The sequence below is a fragment of the Pimephales promelas genome, chromosome 25, assembly GCF_988280905.1.
Source record: "Pimephales promelas chromosome 25, fPimPro1.hap1.1, whole genome shotgun sequence".
Taxonomy (NCBI): Eukaryota; Metazoa; Chordata; class Actinopteri; order Cypriniformes; family Leuciscidae; genus Pimephales; species Pimephales promelas.
This window is the reverse complement of record NC_142793.1, coordinates 22,304,390-22,321,518: the sequence shown is the minus strand read 5'-3', so window position 1 is coordinate 22,321,518 and position 17,129 is coordinate 22,304,390. Positions and strand designations below refer to the sequence as shown.

Genomic DNA, 17,129 nt, shown 5'->3' with positions numbered 1-17,129 from the left:
AGCTGCAGCGCGTTCAGCTCTCTCGGCTATCATATTATCCACGTATTTTCGAACACCACTATAAATGGCTGCCCTCTGAAATGCTCTGGGTATAAAGGGCAATTTCGGACAGCCCCAATTATATTATATTTGGTATTGCATACTGAAACATACTTTATTAAGTATGCACTACATTGCATAGTGATGTAGTATGCTAGTATGCTGACATTAATGCTATTTGATTGATAAAGATAAGACTATATGTATTATATTTTAAGTTTGTTAACTTCAGACAGGGAAGAGCTCTTGTCACAGAGAAATAGATGATTTTTAAGTCAAGGAAGAATCTGAAGAATTTATTATTTGCTATACTAGCCTAGCCTAGCCTTCGTTGCTTTGATTTTGACTGTCTCTTTAAAAAAAGTCATAAGCGCTTCACTGTCCCGGGATGCTGAGGGTGTGTGTGTGTGTGTATAAGCTACATCCACGTTCCTCAGCATCTGTGGTTCATGAAAGACATGTCCTAATATTTGGTCTGTAAATGTCTGATCAAAACAACGACAGATATATTCATTTGGTTGAGCGACGCCAAACTGGCTTCGGTAAGCACTTCATTTTAAAAGCTGATCCTCGGTCGGTTTTAAAATGATACACGTTTCGATTTTTGTCAGTTTTATAATACCTGCACCAAAAAGACAAAATGCACAATGTGCTGATGTTCATCGCCACATGTTATTTTGTCGTTGTGAGTGAGTGCAGTTTTTAAGCGCGTGCACATTTATGTGGGATCTCAATGACGCTGAAACGGCGACGTATCTTCATATTCTCTGGATATGAGGCGGGCACATGCTCATTATGATGTTATGTGCAGAAACAATAGCATTTTGGCCATGATTTACGGAGTATGGGATGTGTTTGTGATTCATTTGTGCTGTGAGGAGTCCGCGTCGATGGATTTTGCAGTAATTCAATCGATATGGCAAGCTGTTTTGACTTTTAATCATTCACAGGATGTGAATTCTTGATATAAATTATTCAATGTTCACAAGTTAAAATGCTATTTCTTTATCGGGAATTCGATTTCTACTTGTAACAAAGGCATTTTTTAACAGGAATTTTCTTCAGGAATTTATATATATATATATATATATATATATATATATATATATATATATATATATATATATATATATAGGCTAAAAATGTGAATTCTTAATGTCAACAATTACGCAATCACTCCAATATACAAATATATTCTTGATATCAAAAATGAAATTTAAATGAGTAAAAACTATCATTCTTGATATCTGTTATTATATTTTCACTTTTTAAATGTCACCATTGTCTACCATTCAAATTCAGTTGTTATTAAGAATTGATTTAGGCTAGTTGAATTCCAATTTTTGACATTTTCACATCAGAAATAGCCCACTATTCCTACTTGTGAAAATTAAATGACATCAAGAACTGACATTTGCACTAGAAACCACGCAATTACTGATATCAAAAATTATAATTTTTACTAGTAACAATACAATTAAAGATATCAAGAATTAGCCTATAGTTTTTACTAGTTGAAATTTAATTCTTGATATTAAGATTTTGTATTCTTGACTGTGAGTGTGATATCAAGAATTAACATTTTTACTATTGGAAATGTAATTCCTGATATCAAAAATTGCCATTTTTACAAGTAGAAATCTAATTCTGATGTCAAGAATTTGCATTTTATGCTTTAAAATGTAATCGTTTATATGAAGAATTCATGTCCTGGGAATTAATAAATGTCAAAATGGCTTGCCAAAGCTCGAGATCACCGGAAGATTGGATTGTGATGTCCAAAATGCTGGATATGAGGCTTGTTTTGGTGCTGAAAGAGGTTAATTTAGAAACTTTTCAAGAATGTTTTGCGAAGCTGTTGTATAGGGAAATAACTCTATATATCTGAGCATACAATGTGTTATCTGACCATACAACCTTGCTTAAAAAAAAACCTGCTTAAATCAGCATAAACCACTTTTATTGTCTGTTGGGTTGTGGACAATTTTTACCTGGTCAGACCAGCTTGATGACCAGGCTAATCCAACTGAACACCAGTTTGGTCTGGTTGGGAGATGAGTTTAAACCAGTTAAGGCCAACAAAGCTGTGTTTCTGTGTTTAAAATCATAGAAATTAATTGTTCATAATGTGTGTGAACCTTGGAAATGTCATGGAAATGGAATCCTGTGACATTCAAGAACTTAAGGTAATATATTTAAACCTAAATTTTAGTGCATTCAAATACTCTAAATGATGTTTATTTGAAACCTGTTTTATTAAATGAGCTTCACAGAAAAGTAAGTGATGGCACATTTACAGTATGCATTGCTGAATAAGAAAGCTCTACAATTTTGACCAAATGGGAAAAAACCTCTGCAAATTCATTGACCTTAATATAACATTAAGGAAGACAGGTATATTGGCCAGTTTAAAATTGCTTGCTGATGTAATAGCGATACTAATGTGTTCGATTAAATGCTTCAACCACGTTTTCAGCTTAGGCTGGCTGTTTTTTCTTTTAAGGTCTGGGCCAATTTCCACAGTTTATCTGAAGTTGCAAACTGTGAGTTGCCTGATTAATGCGGAATAAGTCAATTTAATCAATTTAATGTGCAAATTTAGATAAATCACATTAAATGCAGATAGATTAGCAAACTTAGCTAATCTTAACAGTGGCCTGTGAAAAAACATTCTGCCACCACTGAGTTCCCATTCTTAAATATTTAGCAATGCAATGGCCTAGCAAAGTATTTGGACACTTAAGTCATGCTTAAAAGGCTGTTTTCAAACTTTGTTCATTTGCTCCGCTTCCGCAGGTTGGTGTTACCCAGAATCCACATTTCCTGATTTTCAGCATTCTGAGAATAAACAAAAAAAAAAAAAATGTGACAATTATGAAGATATCATATCATCTTAAAACAAATCTGGCCATCTGTGTTGAAGCAAGCTTGTGTTGTGTAAAGGGACAAATTAAGTGAGACACATAATCAAAAGCAAGAGGCCGTATGTTCTCTGGGAATCGGATGCCTCTCATCAAGGGAGAAATCCCTGTAGTGCAGGAAAATATCAGCATGTTTCCTGCTGATACACCTGCTGAATTGTGCAGATCTGTCTCCCTGATACTGTGGTGTACTGTGCTAAATGTGGATGGGTTTTTTTCCTCAGAGGTTTTAATACAGCTCAGGAAATTTAATAAAGATCAAGTCAAGGTGTAGATATGTGAAGAATGCCTTATAATCAGTTCTGGATGTTGGCTCATTTTTTCCAGCACTTGCTGGCATGTTTGCACACTTTATTGTACCACATAATGTATAGAGTGCCGAAGTTACGACGTCACTCTGTAGGCCAAAACGTGGAAGTGAGTTAGCATTTTAGCATTACGGTTCCCTCGCTCTAAAGCCTATGGGATTTTTGAATGGGTTTTTGCTAAATCGCCTGAAATAAGGTCTGTGGTGAACAGAGCCTCTAAATATTTTCACGATTTGATCTATGACATAGAACACACAGTTGTAACCTGATTGTGTTTTTTAAAATCTTTATATAGGCTTCAAAATGTATAAATTTTGGATAAACTTGTAAAGATTATCTTACTAGACAAAACGTGTAAGGGTCACAACCCTTTGTTAAACACAGATCTTATTTTTTGCGATTTTCCAAAAGTCTATGCGGAAAATGCATTGCTTTTCGACCGAGGGAATCCATGCGCCGCTAGCTTCCGAGTTGTCCTAGAAAGTGACGTCATCACTTCGGCACTCTATTGTCCCAAACATTAAGTGCGTACATATTGAGAATATCTTTAGCTCTACCTGGCTAATACATGTTTTATTATTGGTTTGTATTTTGCAACTTTTGGACCTGTCAATTGTAGAAACTGTATCTTGCATTATTTGTATTAATAAATGATTTAATCCTTATGATGATTATGTGGCTGTTTTTCCCTACATAAAAGTGCAGTTACATTTACAGTTAAAATTCAGCCATAATTTCAGGGCGAAAGATCAAGTTGGTCACATAGATTTTGACCAACAGAAAGCTGCTTGGTTTGAAAATGCCTTCTGTTTGAGCTGTGCTTCATATTACTGCACTTTGGACAATGGACCTCTTTTGTCCATGAAATTTCACTAATATGACCAGTGACCACATCTTAATTTTGAATAGTTGGTCTTCCAAGACACCTTGTGATTTTGATCTTGATCTTATGAAGAATGTTCCACATCTGGATATCTAGAGGGAAAATAACTTAAAAGGGGTTGTAGATAGGTTATAAAGGTAGGTAAAAGTAGTTAGAAGATGTTTTCTTAGTAGAGGTCCCTGATTTGATTTGATCAACTGTATCACATTAGCAACTACTTGTACTATTTGTACTCACTTTTGGCACTTCTTTTTTCAGGGTTGACAGAATCCCTCTTCTGTGGGTCTGATGAAGCTAGTCATGGCTCTCATGAGAAGAACAGGGACCAGAGCCATTGTTTCAGAGCTCAATCCTTCAGCCTCTAGCACTGCACCGGAGAGAAGTGAAAAGCTCAATGGAGATGGAGCAATTCCTGAGCAACTTCAGGACGACAAGCTGGACATCCAACCATCCTCGCCTACGCCAGCTGGCTCCTTTCTGAGTGATGGGTCTGGGGACGACTCCATCCCAGACGAAAGCCCCCTTCCGCCGGATAGCATGGAAGAAGACTTGCTGTCCGAATATGATAATGTAGGATCTGGGGAAGAAGAAGAAGAGGAGGAGCGTGATTATGAGGAAGATGAGGAACTGCAGACTGAAGCAGATAGGATGACCTACTATGTCCACTGTTGTCCAGAGGATGAAAGCTACATGGAAGGCATGGACTGCCATGAAGGTGCAGATGGTGCCGAGTGTCCAGGCACGTCTCGGGACGTCAGGGACGGCTGTACACCAGAGGAGGCTTGGAAACACTCGGAAAACTTTTCCAAGATCCCACAGAAGGATGCACCAACGATGGTCTACAAACGACCAGAGCCCATCACAGAGACGACCTTCGTACAAGCCCCCATGGCTGAGGATGAGGAGGATGAAGAAGAGACTGAGGAAGAAGTGGAAGAGGACAGTGAAGAGGAGGACAATGATTATTTTCACTATGTAGGGAACAAAGTGGAGTTGAACAACAATGAGGTCCCGCATAAAGTCTTTCTCAGAGACAACAGAAGTCGTCCCCAAGAATCTAGTCATGGTGAATTGTGGCAAGAAAGTGATTCGGTAAATAACTCTAAAAGGAACCAGGACATTTCCAAACACCCAAGGGATTTTCCTCCAGGGTCAAGTTGTTCTCCTATGAATCCAATGGAAAGCGTTCAGGAAGAGTGTGCTAGTGTCTGTCCAAAAGATTGTGATGTCCCAGTGGTTAGAGAATGTAGAGGAGACACTAGACAAACTTTCAGATTTAGAGGGCATAATTCGGAGAGAGTACACAACAGAGACATTGCTTACCAGGACAGTAGCAAGGCCAACAATAAAGCAACATTTGCAGATTCAGAGGACAGAGGTGCTTGGAAAAAAAGACGTCTGCTAAAATACTCTAGAGAGGACGACCGGGACGGAGATGGGAAACATTCACACGAGCAAAGTAAAAGTCCTAGAGACAGCAAAAACAGAGGACATGACCATCCTGTTTGTAATCACAAACCGAAGGGTGAACAAAAGACAAGGAGCTACGGTGATGTTGAGGAAGACCAGATTGTGCTTGGAGTTAAGACCAAACTTAAAATTGCTCCAAATAACTCATGGAGGAACAAAGATCAGACACTTGAGCAGACAAATAATGGGAAAGGGGCTCCTGACAGTTCCAGGGCCTCTTCAACGTCATCAGGCAGGGGAAAGAGCCAATCCAGAGCCCATGTTAATACACCTGTACAGTCCCCAGACAAATGGCTGCATAAAGACGTGGCCAAACCTGTTCAAAAGGAGAAGACAAGGCCTAGTCAAGAACAGGTAACTGTGAATTCTTTGGTACCTGTCAAGAAGTCTTTGCTTCTGCAACATTTGGATTGATTTGACTGGATCTTTGTTATTGTAGTTGCATTTAATCCAGATTGACAATTCCTAAATGCCAAAACATGTGGATGGTTACTTTGCATGTTGATCTGAAAGCCTATTCTTGTCTTATTTGGAGACTCGTAACTACATTGCACCGTACTTCAACCGGTGGTCTGCCTCCTTGTAGACAAGTATCAGACAAGTGTTTCCAATGAGATTTGAAGATTTCCATCCATCCATTCTCCAAATCTCTTGTCCCCTGTTAGAGAAACACTCTGGACAGGTGGCCTTTCAGATATGAAGATTTGCTCTAAACAATAGACTATTCAATTGTTAGTGTTAAAGGGCTAATTAAAAATATATATATAATTAAATTATCGCCATAATTTACTCACCCTCAAGCCATCCTAGGTGACTTTTTTTCTTTCAGCCAAACACAATCGGAGTTATAATAAAAAAAATATATCCCTTCTCTTCCAAGCTTTATAATGGGAGTGAATAGTAACTGGGATTTTGAAGCCAAAAAAAGCACATCCATCCATCATAAAAGGACTCCAGAGGGTTAATAAAAGCCTTCTGAAGCAAAGCGATGCGTTGGGAAAACATCAGAACATTCCTTTATGCTAACTTTTTTGCCATTTGGTTTTAATTATGCTAATGCTAATTGGGCTAATTTAACTATACAGGGGCAGAATTTTAGTGTTGCATTCCCTAAAAATTCTGTTGTTTCATCCCTGCTTATACATATATACGTCTTGAAATGTTTAAACTTCCATGTATACCCTACAAATATTCTAAACAATATTTGGGCTCTTGAAAGATTAAATTGAAACTGCTACAACTAACTAGATATTGGATACTGGCTTTTTAATTCAACAGCACTACCACCCACTAACTTATATTATGGCTTCAGCCTTATGTTTTTATCAATAAGCATGTCTCATCATCATGTCAATTATAAATTGTACCTATATATGAAAATATGATTATTGTCTGTCTGTTTGAATGTTTTCGACAGGTTCCTCAAAGTAGCCCAGTGGACAGTAGTACAGAGCCACCATCTGGACAAAAGAGACCGGCAAGTTACCTAGTTAACAATAATCTCAGCGTCGGTTCTGTCCCTCAGAATACATCATTGGGGCAAGACGTAAGATGTAATCTGTACCTCAATTATCGTTTTCTTTTCAGCAGATCCAGAGAAATCCCTCTTTCCCAAGCTTTGTGGATAGTAAGTTCCGTTTTACGTTAAACCCAATTGAGACACAAACCTTTAAAGATTTGAAATATGCATCTATACATTTGTTGATTGTAAAGTCAGGTTAAGGGTATTAGCTCAGATTAGCTCAGAAGTGTTTTATTAGTCCGGTTGTTTATCCTGGTGTTTGCATTTGTTTTCCAGTCCCTGGTCCATGTGAGCCAGAAGATCTCATCAATGGAATCATCTTTGCTGCAAACTACCTCGGCTCTACCCAGCTGCTGTCCGAAAGGAACCCGTCTAAAAGCGTGCGAATGAAGCAAGCGCAGGAGGCTGTGGACTTCGTTAAGGTATTTTATAAGATTCTCAACACAAATATATTTAAAGGACAAGTTCGATACCTTACACTTAAAGGGTCACTCCACCTCTGGAAAGATGAATGTGTATTTAAAATTGGTCATTTATGTAGAAGAAATGTGATTTTGAGCTTTCTAGACTGAGAAAAGACAGAACATTTATTTTTGTCTTATTTGGATGAAAGACAACAACTCCCAGAATGCACTTGCTGCGCTGCCCTAGGACCGGTAACCGCGCAGTAGGTAAACAACAAGTCTAGGCTACTAGTGAGTCTCCGTGATGAGTTTGCCCGAAAATGTGTTTCGAGATCGCCCCAAAATGTCGGCTTTTGCGTTCTACAGTCGCCATTCATCATGTTTACTGTGGCGAGCGGGACGAATGAGGGCCGCGGGAGAACGGCGCGAGGCCGGTGGCGTGATTACCAATGAGCAACACCTGTGAGACGCACCGGTCTCGTATCTCTCACGAAGGAGCGGGAATTTTCTTAGCAATGTTAAAACGCTCATCAACCGATCACTTGTTTAGCACTCATGTAAACATTACATTCAGATTCACCAATCAGAATGAATTCAGTTAGATTGAAACAAAAGCTGTGCATGTAAACAATGAGCAAAAGCCGGCCGGACATGTGCGGGAAAAAGGACGGTAACCCCTAAAGTTACTATTTAGCTTTCTCCACAGAACAAGAGCCTTTTAGCTTAGCTTCCAAACAAAGATGGCCGACACTATGTGTAATCCCAATCCTCCATAATGCATCCGTCTGCGTATTCAGTACCTTCGTCCATATTTTCAAAACGTTTCTGCTGGTGAAATCAAACGCACTGGCTCTGATCTGTGATTGGTCTGTTAGCGCATTAGGTCCAACCCCCTATGGGCGGGTTTGAAAGGGTGGATCTAGTGCTTGTAGTCTTTACAGAAATCCCCCCTCTTACACTTCCTCCTACAATGACGTAAAAGACGATTTTTGCGTCATTGTAGAAGGAAGTGAAAAAGGTAAATAGCGGATTTCTCTCGTCTCATATTAAAATGAGAGAGTGTTGCACGACCATTTAATAGTATAACTGGGTTTCTAACAATGGAAAGCTTAATGCAAATGGATGGAGCGTCTCTTTAAAGCCTTGTTTTAAGATCATTTCTGATTAAATAGAACGGTTAAGATTGAAATTTGGACACATGCTGCTGTCCCGAGGATTTTCGTTTTCTGTGGTTGCATAGGTGCACTGGAACAGTCCTTCATAAAACGCTTTAAACTTTAGTTGAGTGGTCTGGGGTGTTCACTGATATGCTGATATTTTGCTGATATTTTGGTCAGACTCCATTGACTTGACTTGGACAAAAACTCTGGAAAAAAAATGTGTCTAAATTTCAATCTTAACTGTTCAATTTCATCAGAAATGATCTTAAAACAGGGTTTTAAGTGTAAAATACCGAACTTGTCCTTTAATATCCATTAAAATAGCAGATGGTTTCAGAAGTTCTCTCTCGGTCCACTAGATGACACTGTAACCTTTGTGTAACTGTGTTTAGTCTGAAGAGGGTGAAGCTCAGAGCTTGACTGAGATTGACTTGTTCATCTCAACCAAGGCCATCAAGGTGCTCAATGCTGACACACAGGTGGGTAAAATTCATATAAAACGTGGTAATTGTATCAATAAATGAAGAGTTCAGATGCAAAAGCCTCTAAGTGCCATTTGAAATTTTCTTCTAGAATGGTAATTTTTTTTTTATCAAGCTTGTATATTTAAGTTCAGTGATTTCACTTAAATGGCAATGATAATTACCTATTAATTGTTATTTAAGTGAAATTACTTAACTTAAATATACAAGTTTGATGAAAATCATCATTAAAGAAGAAAATTTCAAATGGCATTTAGAGGCTTTTGCATCTGAACTCTTCATATAGACAGTATTGTGTAGAGCCCGACCAATAAAGGATTTTGAAGGCCGATACCGATACAAATGTTTTTTGGTTTTAAAATCCGATATATCGGCCGATATTTATTTTTTATTTCAGAAACGCGCAATAAAACATTAACAGATTACCCTAACAATGGTTATTTATGAGTTTTAACTAAAATAATATGATAATGCATTTTAAAAACAAACTTGTTTCTTTTATTGTCACAACAGAATAGACTGATGATAGTGGCATTAGCTAGCTTTATGGTTAGCTAGTCTATGATTAGCCATAATTTAGCAATGGATTATGTCATACTGCAAATTGTAAAACATACATTTTCAATATAACAGGCCAAGGAGAGATGGTACGTCTCATTGCTATAACTGTCAGTGTCACGCACTATTAAAGAAATACTTCAGTCACATTGTCAAAAGTTAAAAGGACAGTCAACTACACTCTAACAACGTAACGTAAATATTAATCGCTAATTCCGCTTCACTCTCGGCTTATTTAACAGCAGCAAAACTGGACATTATAGTCACAAATTTTGTCCTGCTTATTTGAGTTAAGAGAACTGATGGGGATGCTCTTTTAATTGTTATTCAAGCAATGTATGTAATGTCTCGTGACCAACTCAACGAGTGTTGCCAACAGGAACGGTGTAGAGTGCCCTCTGGTGGACAAACTATACAACTCCAACCCTCATGACTTAGTTTAAGCGTGTTTCGTCCGTTTTTATTGTATTTTTGAAATATTCATTTATCGGCCATTATAACTGCCGATACCGATAGTTTGGAAAATGCCTAATATCGGCCGACATATCGGTCTGGCTATAGTATTGTGCAGATTCCCAATCCCATTTTCCCCTTCACTATCTCATAAAAAGGCAAATTGCTGTTTTAAAAAGAAAAATGTTGACATTACAGAGCAAGGTGATGGATTTATGCATACAGACTTTTCATTGGCTGACTCCTGATCCTTATTCACAGGAGACGATGATGGACAACGCGCTCCGCACCATCTCATACATCGCAGACATCGGGAGCGTGGTGGTTCTGATGGCCCGCCGGCGTCTGTCGAACTCCTCCTCACTCGACTGCACAGAATCAGACCTCAGCACAGAGAGTCAGAAGCAGTACCGCATGATGTGCTACGTCTTCGAGTCAGAGGATGTGAGGCTTATTTTTATTTTTGGGGAGAAAAGCTGAAGTGTGTCTTCTTTTCCTTCTCGGTTTACATGACATTGTTTACCAGTTTGTTACTTACACACTCAAGCTTGAATCTTAACAGTCAAAAACTGCATAATGAATCTGTCCTCAGATCAGTGTTGAATGGTAGCCTCTAATAACTTGCTATTATGTATTTATCTGTCTCTATATTGTTATAATATACACTCATATTATTAGTCAAAAGCCCGCACTGATTTTATGGGGGGGTTGGGGTTAAATTATTTGAGAGTACTGCGCTTTTATTGTTGGCTGAAAGCTTTATCAAATTATCAAAAACATGCAATGTTTAATATTCAATAAACAAACATTATATACTTATAGGTAACTTACTATATACTATACTATAAACTTACTATATATGGTAACACTTTACTTGAAGGGGTGTGCATAAGACTAACATGACACCTTCATAATCATGGCATGACAAATGTTATGAATATGAAGGAAGTTTCATGCATGTTTGTGAGCATTAGCATTATCAAATTAGCCTAAATAATTACTAAAGGAACATGGAAGAGGCAGGGCATGTACTGGACTGCATGTACAGTGGAGTTCTGCAGGCAAAGATAATTGTGGGTTTGTTGCTCATTGCTCCTCTAACCTCGAGTCAGTTTTCTAGTTATTCGTCATCGTGTCGACAGTGAGCTGTACAATTTAAGTATCTGCTCATGTAATTGTTTTTTTGAGTCAAGCACTCTCTCGCTCTGAGATGTCGTCACGTCTTCAAGTATCCTCCTCTCGCTGAATGGTTCACCTCTCTCTCTCTCTGTCTGTCTGTCCGTCCCCCCTCCACAGGCCCAGCTCATCGCACAGTCCATTGGTCAGGCGTTCAGCATGGCCTACCAGGAGTTCCTCCAAGCCAATGGGATCAATCCCAAGGACCTCAGCCAGAAAGACTACAGTGACATATTGAACACACAGGAGATGTATAATGACGACCTCATCCATTTCTCCAACTCTGAAAACCTTAAAGAGGTAATAATTAAAGCACTGGAAACCTTCGCTCGGAGTTGTTGCTGCTTTATGCAAACATGTAGCGATGCTCCTGCGAGTCGAACATGTTTATTCCAGATCCCCTTCTTCAAGTCTTTCCTAATGTTTTTCTATCACTTTTCATTTTTCTATCTAGTTGTCAACCAGTTTGGGTTTCTCAATGCTGCTGCCAGTAGAATTAAGATCAGGGACTTAATATATACTTATCGCAAATGTAATATATTTAATTTAATTTAACAATTTGATATCTATGGGAATAAATACAAAATAATTTGTATATACACACAAACTGTATATATTATATAGATAATTATAGCAAACATATAACTATAAATGAAATTTATGACGTATTTATTATTAATTATATATATATATATATACATTAGATTACATTTTTATATTATTTATCATATTAATTTTTATTCATATTATTATTAATGTTTATATTATTTTGTAATTAATACAAACATGTATTATACCACCGGTATTTATTTTGTTTTCACAATATTTGCTAACAAATGCTCTCAAAAATGCGAATATTAGAAATCTAAAATGAACTAAAAAGCTATAACTATGACAACAAAAACATGAATTAGTGCATATACACAAACTGTAACTATTATATTAGTGTGTGGGTGAGTATATGTGTGTTTTAATATATACTATATATAAGTAATTATAATTATATAAACATTTAAACATTAATTTAATTAATCAAGTGTTTATTTGTATTTTTTCCCTCAACATTTACTACAAAATGCTCTCAAAAAACAAACAAACATTGAAATATTAGAAAACTAAAATGTGCTAAAAGCGAGCCAGGTTATATCACCTGATGTCCATAACCTCATAATTGCTAAATACCGACCGATTAATAAGCATGGCCAATATATTGGTGTATATGCAAAACTAAATGCAAAAAAAAAACACACACAAATAAAACGTGATCTGAGGATTTGGGCTTGTTCAACATCATACTTAAAGCTACACTGTGTAACTCTTTTAGTTTATTCTTAGATAAAAACACTTAGTTCTTAGTTCTTCAAGTAAAAAAGTATTTTCGTGAGTGTATAATATGCCATTGAAAGTACATACGGGTAAGGGGTTCTAATGTCGGTCGCCATGTTGCCCCTCCATCTTGAAAGTACATTAGCCAAAGAGGGACATACCCGTTAATTCAAGCTTCGCCTTTCGGGTTTACGTTTGAGTTAACACTCATGGACGAGGTCGAACTGGAAGCCATGTTAATCTTGGACTACATTGGCCACCGTAGGAGTTAAAACGAAATCGGAATTGAGAGGAACAGAAACTAATATTCCCTTGATGGTCATATACCTTTTCACCACAAAAATCACACAGTGTAGCTTTAAAATACCACCTGCCACCCCACATTCATTTTATGAGTGAAATATTCTTCGCCTTGAAGTTCTGTCTTTACTTTTAGTCAATTTCGATTTTTTTTTTTTGTAACCAGCTTCAGCTAGAGAAGCAGAAGGGGGAGATACTGGGTATGGTGATCGTGGAGTCGGGCTGGGGCTCAATCCTGCCCACCGTCATCCTGGCCTGCATGCTGAACAACAGCCCCGCCGCCCGCTCCGGCAAACTCAATGTGGGCGATCAGATCATGGCCGTCAACGACACCAGTCTGGTGGGCCTGCCTCTCGCCACCTGTCAGGGCATCATCAAGGTTTGGACATTCTTAGGCCTGTATTCAACACTTGTGTCGTTAGACTGCAGTATTACTGTACATATGTTTGTGTTTCAGGGCTTGAAGAATCACGTTCAGGTGAAACTGAGTGTAGTGAGTTGCCCACCTGTTACTACTGTCCTCATAAAGAGACCAGACCTGCAATACCAGCTCGGTTTCAGCGTTCAGAACGGAATAGTAAGTGTCAAGGATCAAGAAAGACACTAAAATAGTTCAGTAAGATGTGTCACACAGACACTGACAGGTTATGATGTATTGGTTTATGTCAAGGTGTCATGACAAAGACATCTCAAACAATGTCATATTCGCATTAAAACTGTCATAACTGAGCGAATGACACTTAATGACAGTTGTCACAAACATGCATAAAACATAGCATATGTCATGTCATGATTATGAAGGTGTCATGTTAGTCTTTTGCCCAAGCAGTTAGATGCAGTTTTCATTACAATAGCTTATCTAATCGGCTGCTGTGTTTTTGTATTGTTAGGGGACTTTTTGTGTGTATCATGACTTCTTTGCATTCTTACTCTTGTCATCCTGTTGTTGAATCACAGATCTGTAGTCTGATGCGTGGAGGTATTGCAGAGAGGGGAGGGGTGCGTGTCGGACACAGAATAATCGAGATAAACGGACAGAGTGTGGTGGCGATGGCGCATGAGAAAATCGTCCACGCCCTTTCAGTGTCCATAGGAGAGGTACGGCTTTATATACATATGGAACATTAGCAATAATCTAACCTCTGGAAGGGGTGTAAAAGTACACGATACTGTGCCCAATAATTAATAAAATATTAGCCCATTAAAGGTCAAAAATTTCTTAGCCAAAAATTTTCTTTGGTTAAGGTAAAACAGTTTCCACATTTAATTGTGCTTATATATGAGTTTATTTCAGTGTGAATATATATATATATATATATATATTAGGGCTATCAAACGATTAATCGTGATTAATCGCATCCAGAATAAAAGTTTGTGTTTAATAATACATAATATATGTGGGTGCACTGTGTATAATTATTTTATATAAACACACACACATGCTTGTATATATTTAAGAAATATTTTCATGTATTTACTGTATATAGATTTATACATAATTTATATTATATATAAATATAAATATTTTATATATAAATAATATTTTTTTTCTTCCTAAATATACATGCATGTAGGTGTATTTATATATATATATATACAAAATAATAATACACAGTGCACCCACATATTTTATGTAAAACACAAATTTTTATTTTGGATGCGATTAATCGTTTGACAGCCCTAATATATATGAAGAGTTCAGATGCAAAAGCCTCTAAGTGCCATTTGAAATTTTCTTCTAAAATGATCATTTTTATCAAGCTTGTATATTTAAGTTCAGTGATTTCACTTAAATGGCAATGATAATTACCTATTAATTGTTATTTAAGTGAAATTACTGAACTTAAATATACAAGTTTGATAAAAATCATCATTAAAGAAGAAAATTTCAAATGGCATTTAGAGGCTTTTGCATCTGAACTCTTCATAAATGTATTTGCAGTATACATATACACACTCAATGGCACTTTTTTAGGTACACCTTGCTAGTACTGGGTTGGATCCTTTTGCCTTCAGAACTGTCTTAACTCCTCATGGCACAGATTCAACAAGTCGCTGGAAACATTCCTCAGAGATTTGGGTCCATATAGACATGAAATCATCATATAGTTTCTGCAGATTTGTCGGCTGAACATCCAGGATCTGAATTTCCCATTTCTCCACATCCCAAAGATGCTCTATTGGATTGAGATCTGGTGACTGTGGAGTCAGTTTCAGTTTAGTGAACTCATTCATGTTCAAGAAACCAGTTTGAGATGATTTAAGCTTCCCGACATGGCGTGTTATCCTGCTGGAATTAGCCATCAGAAGATGAAACACTGTGGTCATAAAGAGATGGACATGGTCAGTCCATCTCTGTGGCGTTGAAACGATGCTCTGTTGGTACTAAGAGGCACAAAGTGTGCCAAGAAAAATATCCAACACACATTACACCATCACCATTATAAGCCAGAACCGGTAATACAAGGCAGGATGGATTCATGCTTTCATGATGTTTACGTCAAACCATCTGAATGTCACAGCAGAAACGTTTGTCCAATCTTCTATTGTTCAGTTTTGGTTCAAAGTCACTTAAATCATCTTTCTTTCTTCACCATTATGATGTTCAGTTTGATCATGTCTAAAATGCATTGAGTTGCTACCATGAGATTGGCTAATAAGATATTTGCGTTAATGTGGAGCTGAACAGGTGTACCTAATAAAGTAGCCAGGGAACTAAAATTATTTATGACATTTTTCTGAGGAAAAAGTGTGAAACATGCTTTTCATGTATGCGTTGTTATGTAAGTGTGGATGAGCAACATTCCTAAAATAGAAAATTATGACGTGTATCATTTCAACACGGTTGTAAAATTATGAAAAGAAAATGTTAAAAGCAATTAAAAACACTTAATAAAAAATGGAAGCTAATTATATACGTGCTTTTTGATGATGACAGTGTAATTGCGGTTTCAACTGAACTCGAGTACAGTACAAATTCCTCAAAACAATACGCAAGTACTGTGCAGATCTGAGGAATGATTAGTACTTTACACCCCTTTTTGTGTAACCTCAATTATTTTTTATTACGTAATTTATTAATGACATGAATGCTATTAAAACGAGGTGTCTTTTCCTTTTTCTCAACAGATTAGCATGAAAACTATGCCGGCCGTCATGTTCAGATTGTTAACTGGTCAAGAGACTCCGGTGTACATATAAGGAGTTCATGAAACTGACTTTTTCCTGCGACGTAAAAAAAAAAAATTATTACAGCCCCTCCTAAAAAAAAAGCAGAAAAATATTCATCTTGCTTCATGTGGCTGCAGACTGCATGTAAAGATCATTAGAAAGACATAATCACATAATTACTTTATCAAAGGGGGGCTGTTACTTGCTTATTAATGCAATATATACAGTCTTCCATGGCAGACTTGTTAGTTTGTATATATGTTAAATGCCTTTAGTTCAAGCCTTTTGGTTGCACTTTATTTTACTGTGCATGTACTTACAGTCACTTAAAGCGATAGTTCACTTTGAAATAAATTTTTGTTATGTTTTAGCTTACATCAAGGGCATCCAAGATGTAGACGTCTTTGTTTCCGCAGTATTTTCAATTTTGATATTTTTAGGTCAAACCGTTCTTGTCTATCAGTCATATAATGGAGGTCTATGGTCACCACCTCAAAGAGCATGCACAGAGAAGTCCAAATGAAACATGATTTAATGACTCGTAAATGTAAGTACACACTGATGGCCCAAGACACAAAACGAGCGGTTTGTGTGAGAAAACGAACAGTATTTATATCGTTTTTACCTCTTGTAATCACAGTCACGTCCAAGCGCCCCCGCCCTCAGAGTACTTGGATGTGGCTGTGGTTATGTAAGGAAGGCCCCGTCCACACTACTGCGTTTTCGTTTAAAAACGGAGAATTAAAACGAATACGATCTCCGTCCACACCAGCGTTTTATCTGCATATTAGAAATGATCTCCGTCCACATTAAAACGACTGAAAACGCGGATCACGTGACCATTCACCCACACTGGGCATGCGCGTGGGATTGACGAATCAGGGAAGGATACGTCATGACTGATAACACCCAATCATGGAGCCAAGCGTCAGCCCCTGCGTTAGCGTTTCTGAAGT

At 37.4% G+C, this 17,129-nt stretch overlaps 1 protein-coding gene across 2 annotated transcripts; it reads left to right on the top strand.

The window, feature by feature from the left end:
• Positions 1 to 406: 406 nt before the first annotated feature.
• apba2a (amyloid beta precursor protein binding family A member 2a) lies at positions 407 to 16,666 on the top strand. 2 transcript variants are annotated; one of them, XM_039695142.2, is made up of 12 exons: positions 407 to 581; positions 4,410 to 5,975; positions 7,039 to 7,098; positions 7,209 to 7,248; positions 7,420 to 7,565; positions 9,100 to 9,186; positions 10,462 to 10,644; positions 11,497 to 11,676; positions 13,169 to 13,381; positions 13,460 to 13,579; positions 13,960 to 14,100; positions 16,132 to 16,666. In XM_039695142.2, exons 2-12 carry the CDS (start codon positions 4,440 to 4,442, stop codon positions 16,201 to 16,203), a joined length of 2,778 nt encoding a protein of 925 aa, XP_039551076.2. In that variant the 5' UTR covers positions 407 to 581; positions 4,410 to 4,439; the 3' UTR covers positions 16,204 to 16,666. The 2 variants fall into 2 exon arrangements, with proteins under 2 accessions (XP_039551076.2, XP_039551077.2); XM_039695143.2 differs by having other exon boundaries at positions 408 to 581; positions 7,212 to 7,248; positions 16,132 to 16,665.
• Positions 16,667 to 17,129: the final 463 nt, after the last annotated feature.

Bases quoted from the DNA above. Each gene is read 5' to 3' on its own strand.
- apba2a (XM_039695142.2), top strand. From the start codon at position 4,440: ATGAAGCTAGTCATGGCTCTCATGAGAAGAACAGGGACCAGAGCCATT. The intron at 7,249-7,419 runs GTAAGTTCCGTT...TTTGTTTTCCAG, and splicing joins TTTCCCAAGCTTTGTGGATA to TCCCTGGTCCATGTGAGCCA. The intron at 14,101-16,131 runs GTACGGCTTTAT...TTTTCTCAACAG, and splicing joins TTTCAGTGTCCATAGGAGAG to ATTAGCATGAAAACTATGCC.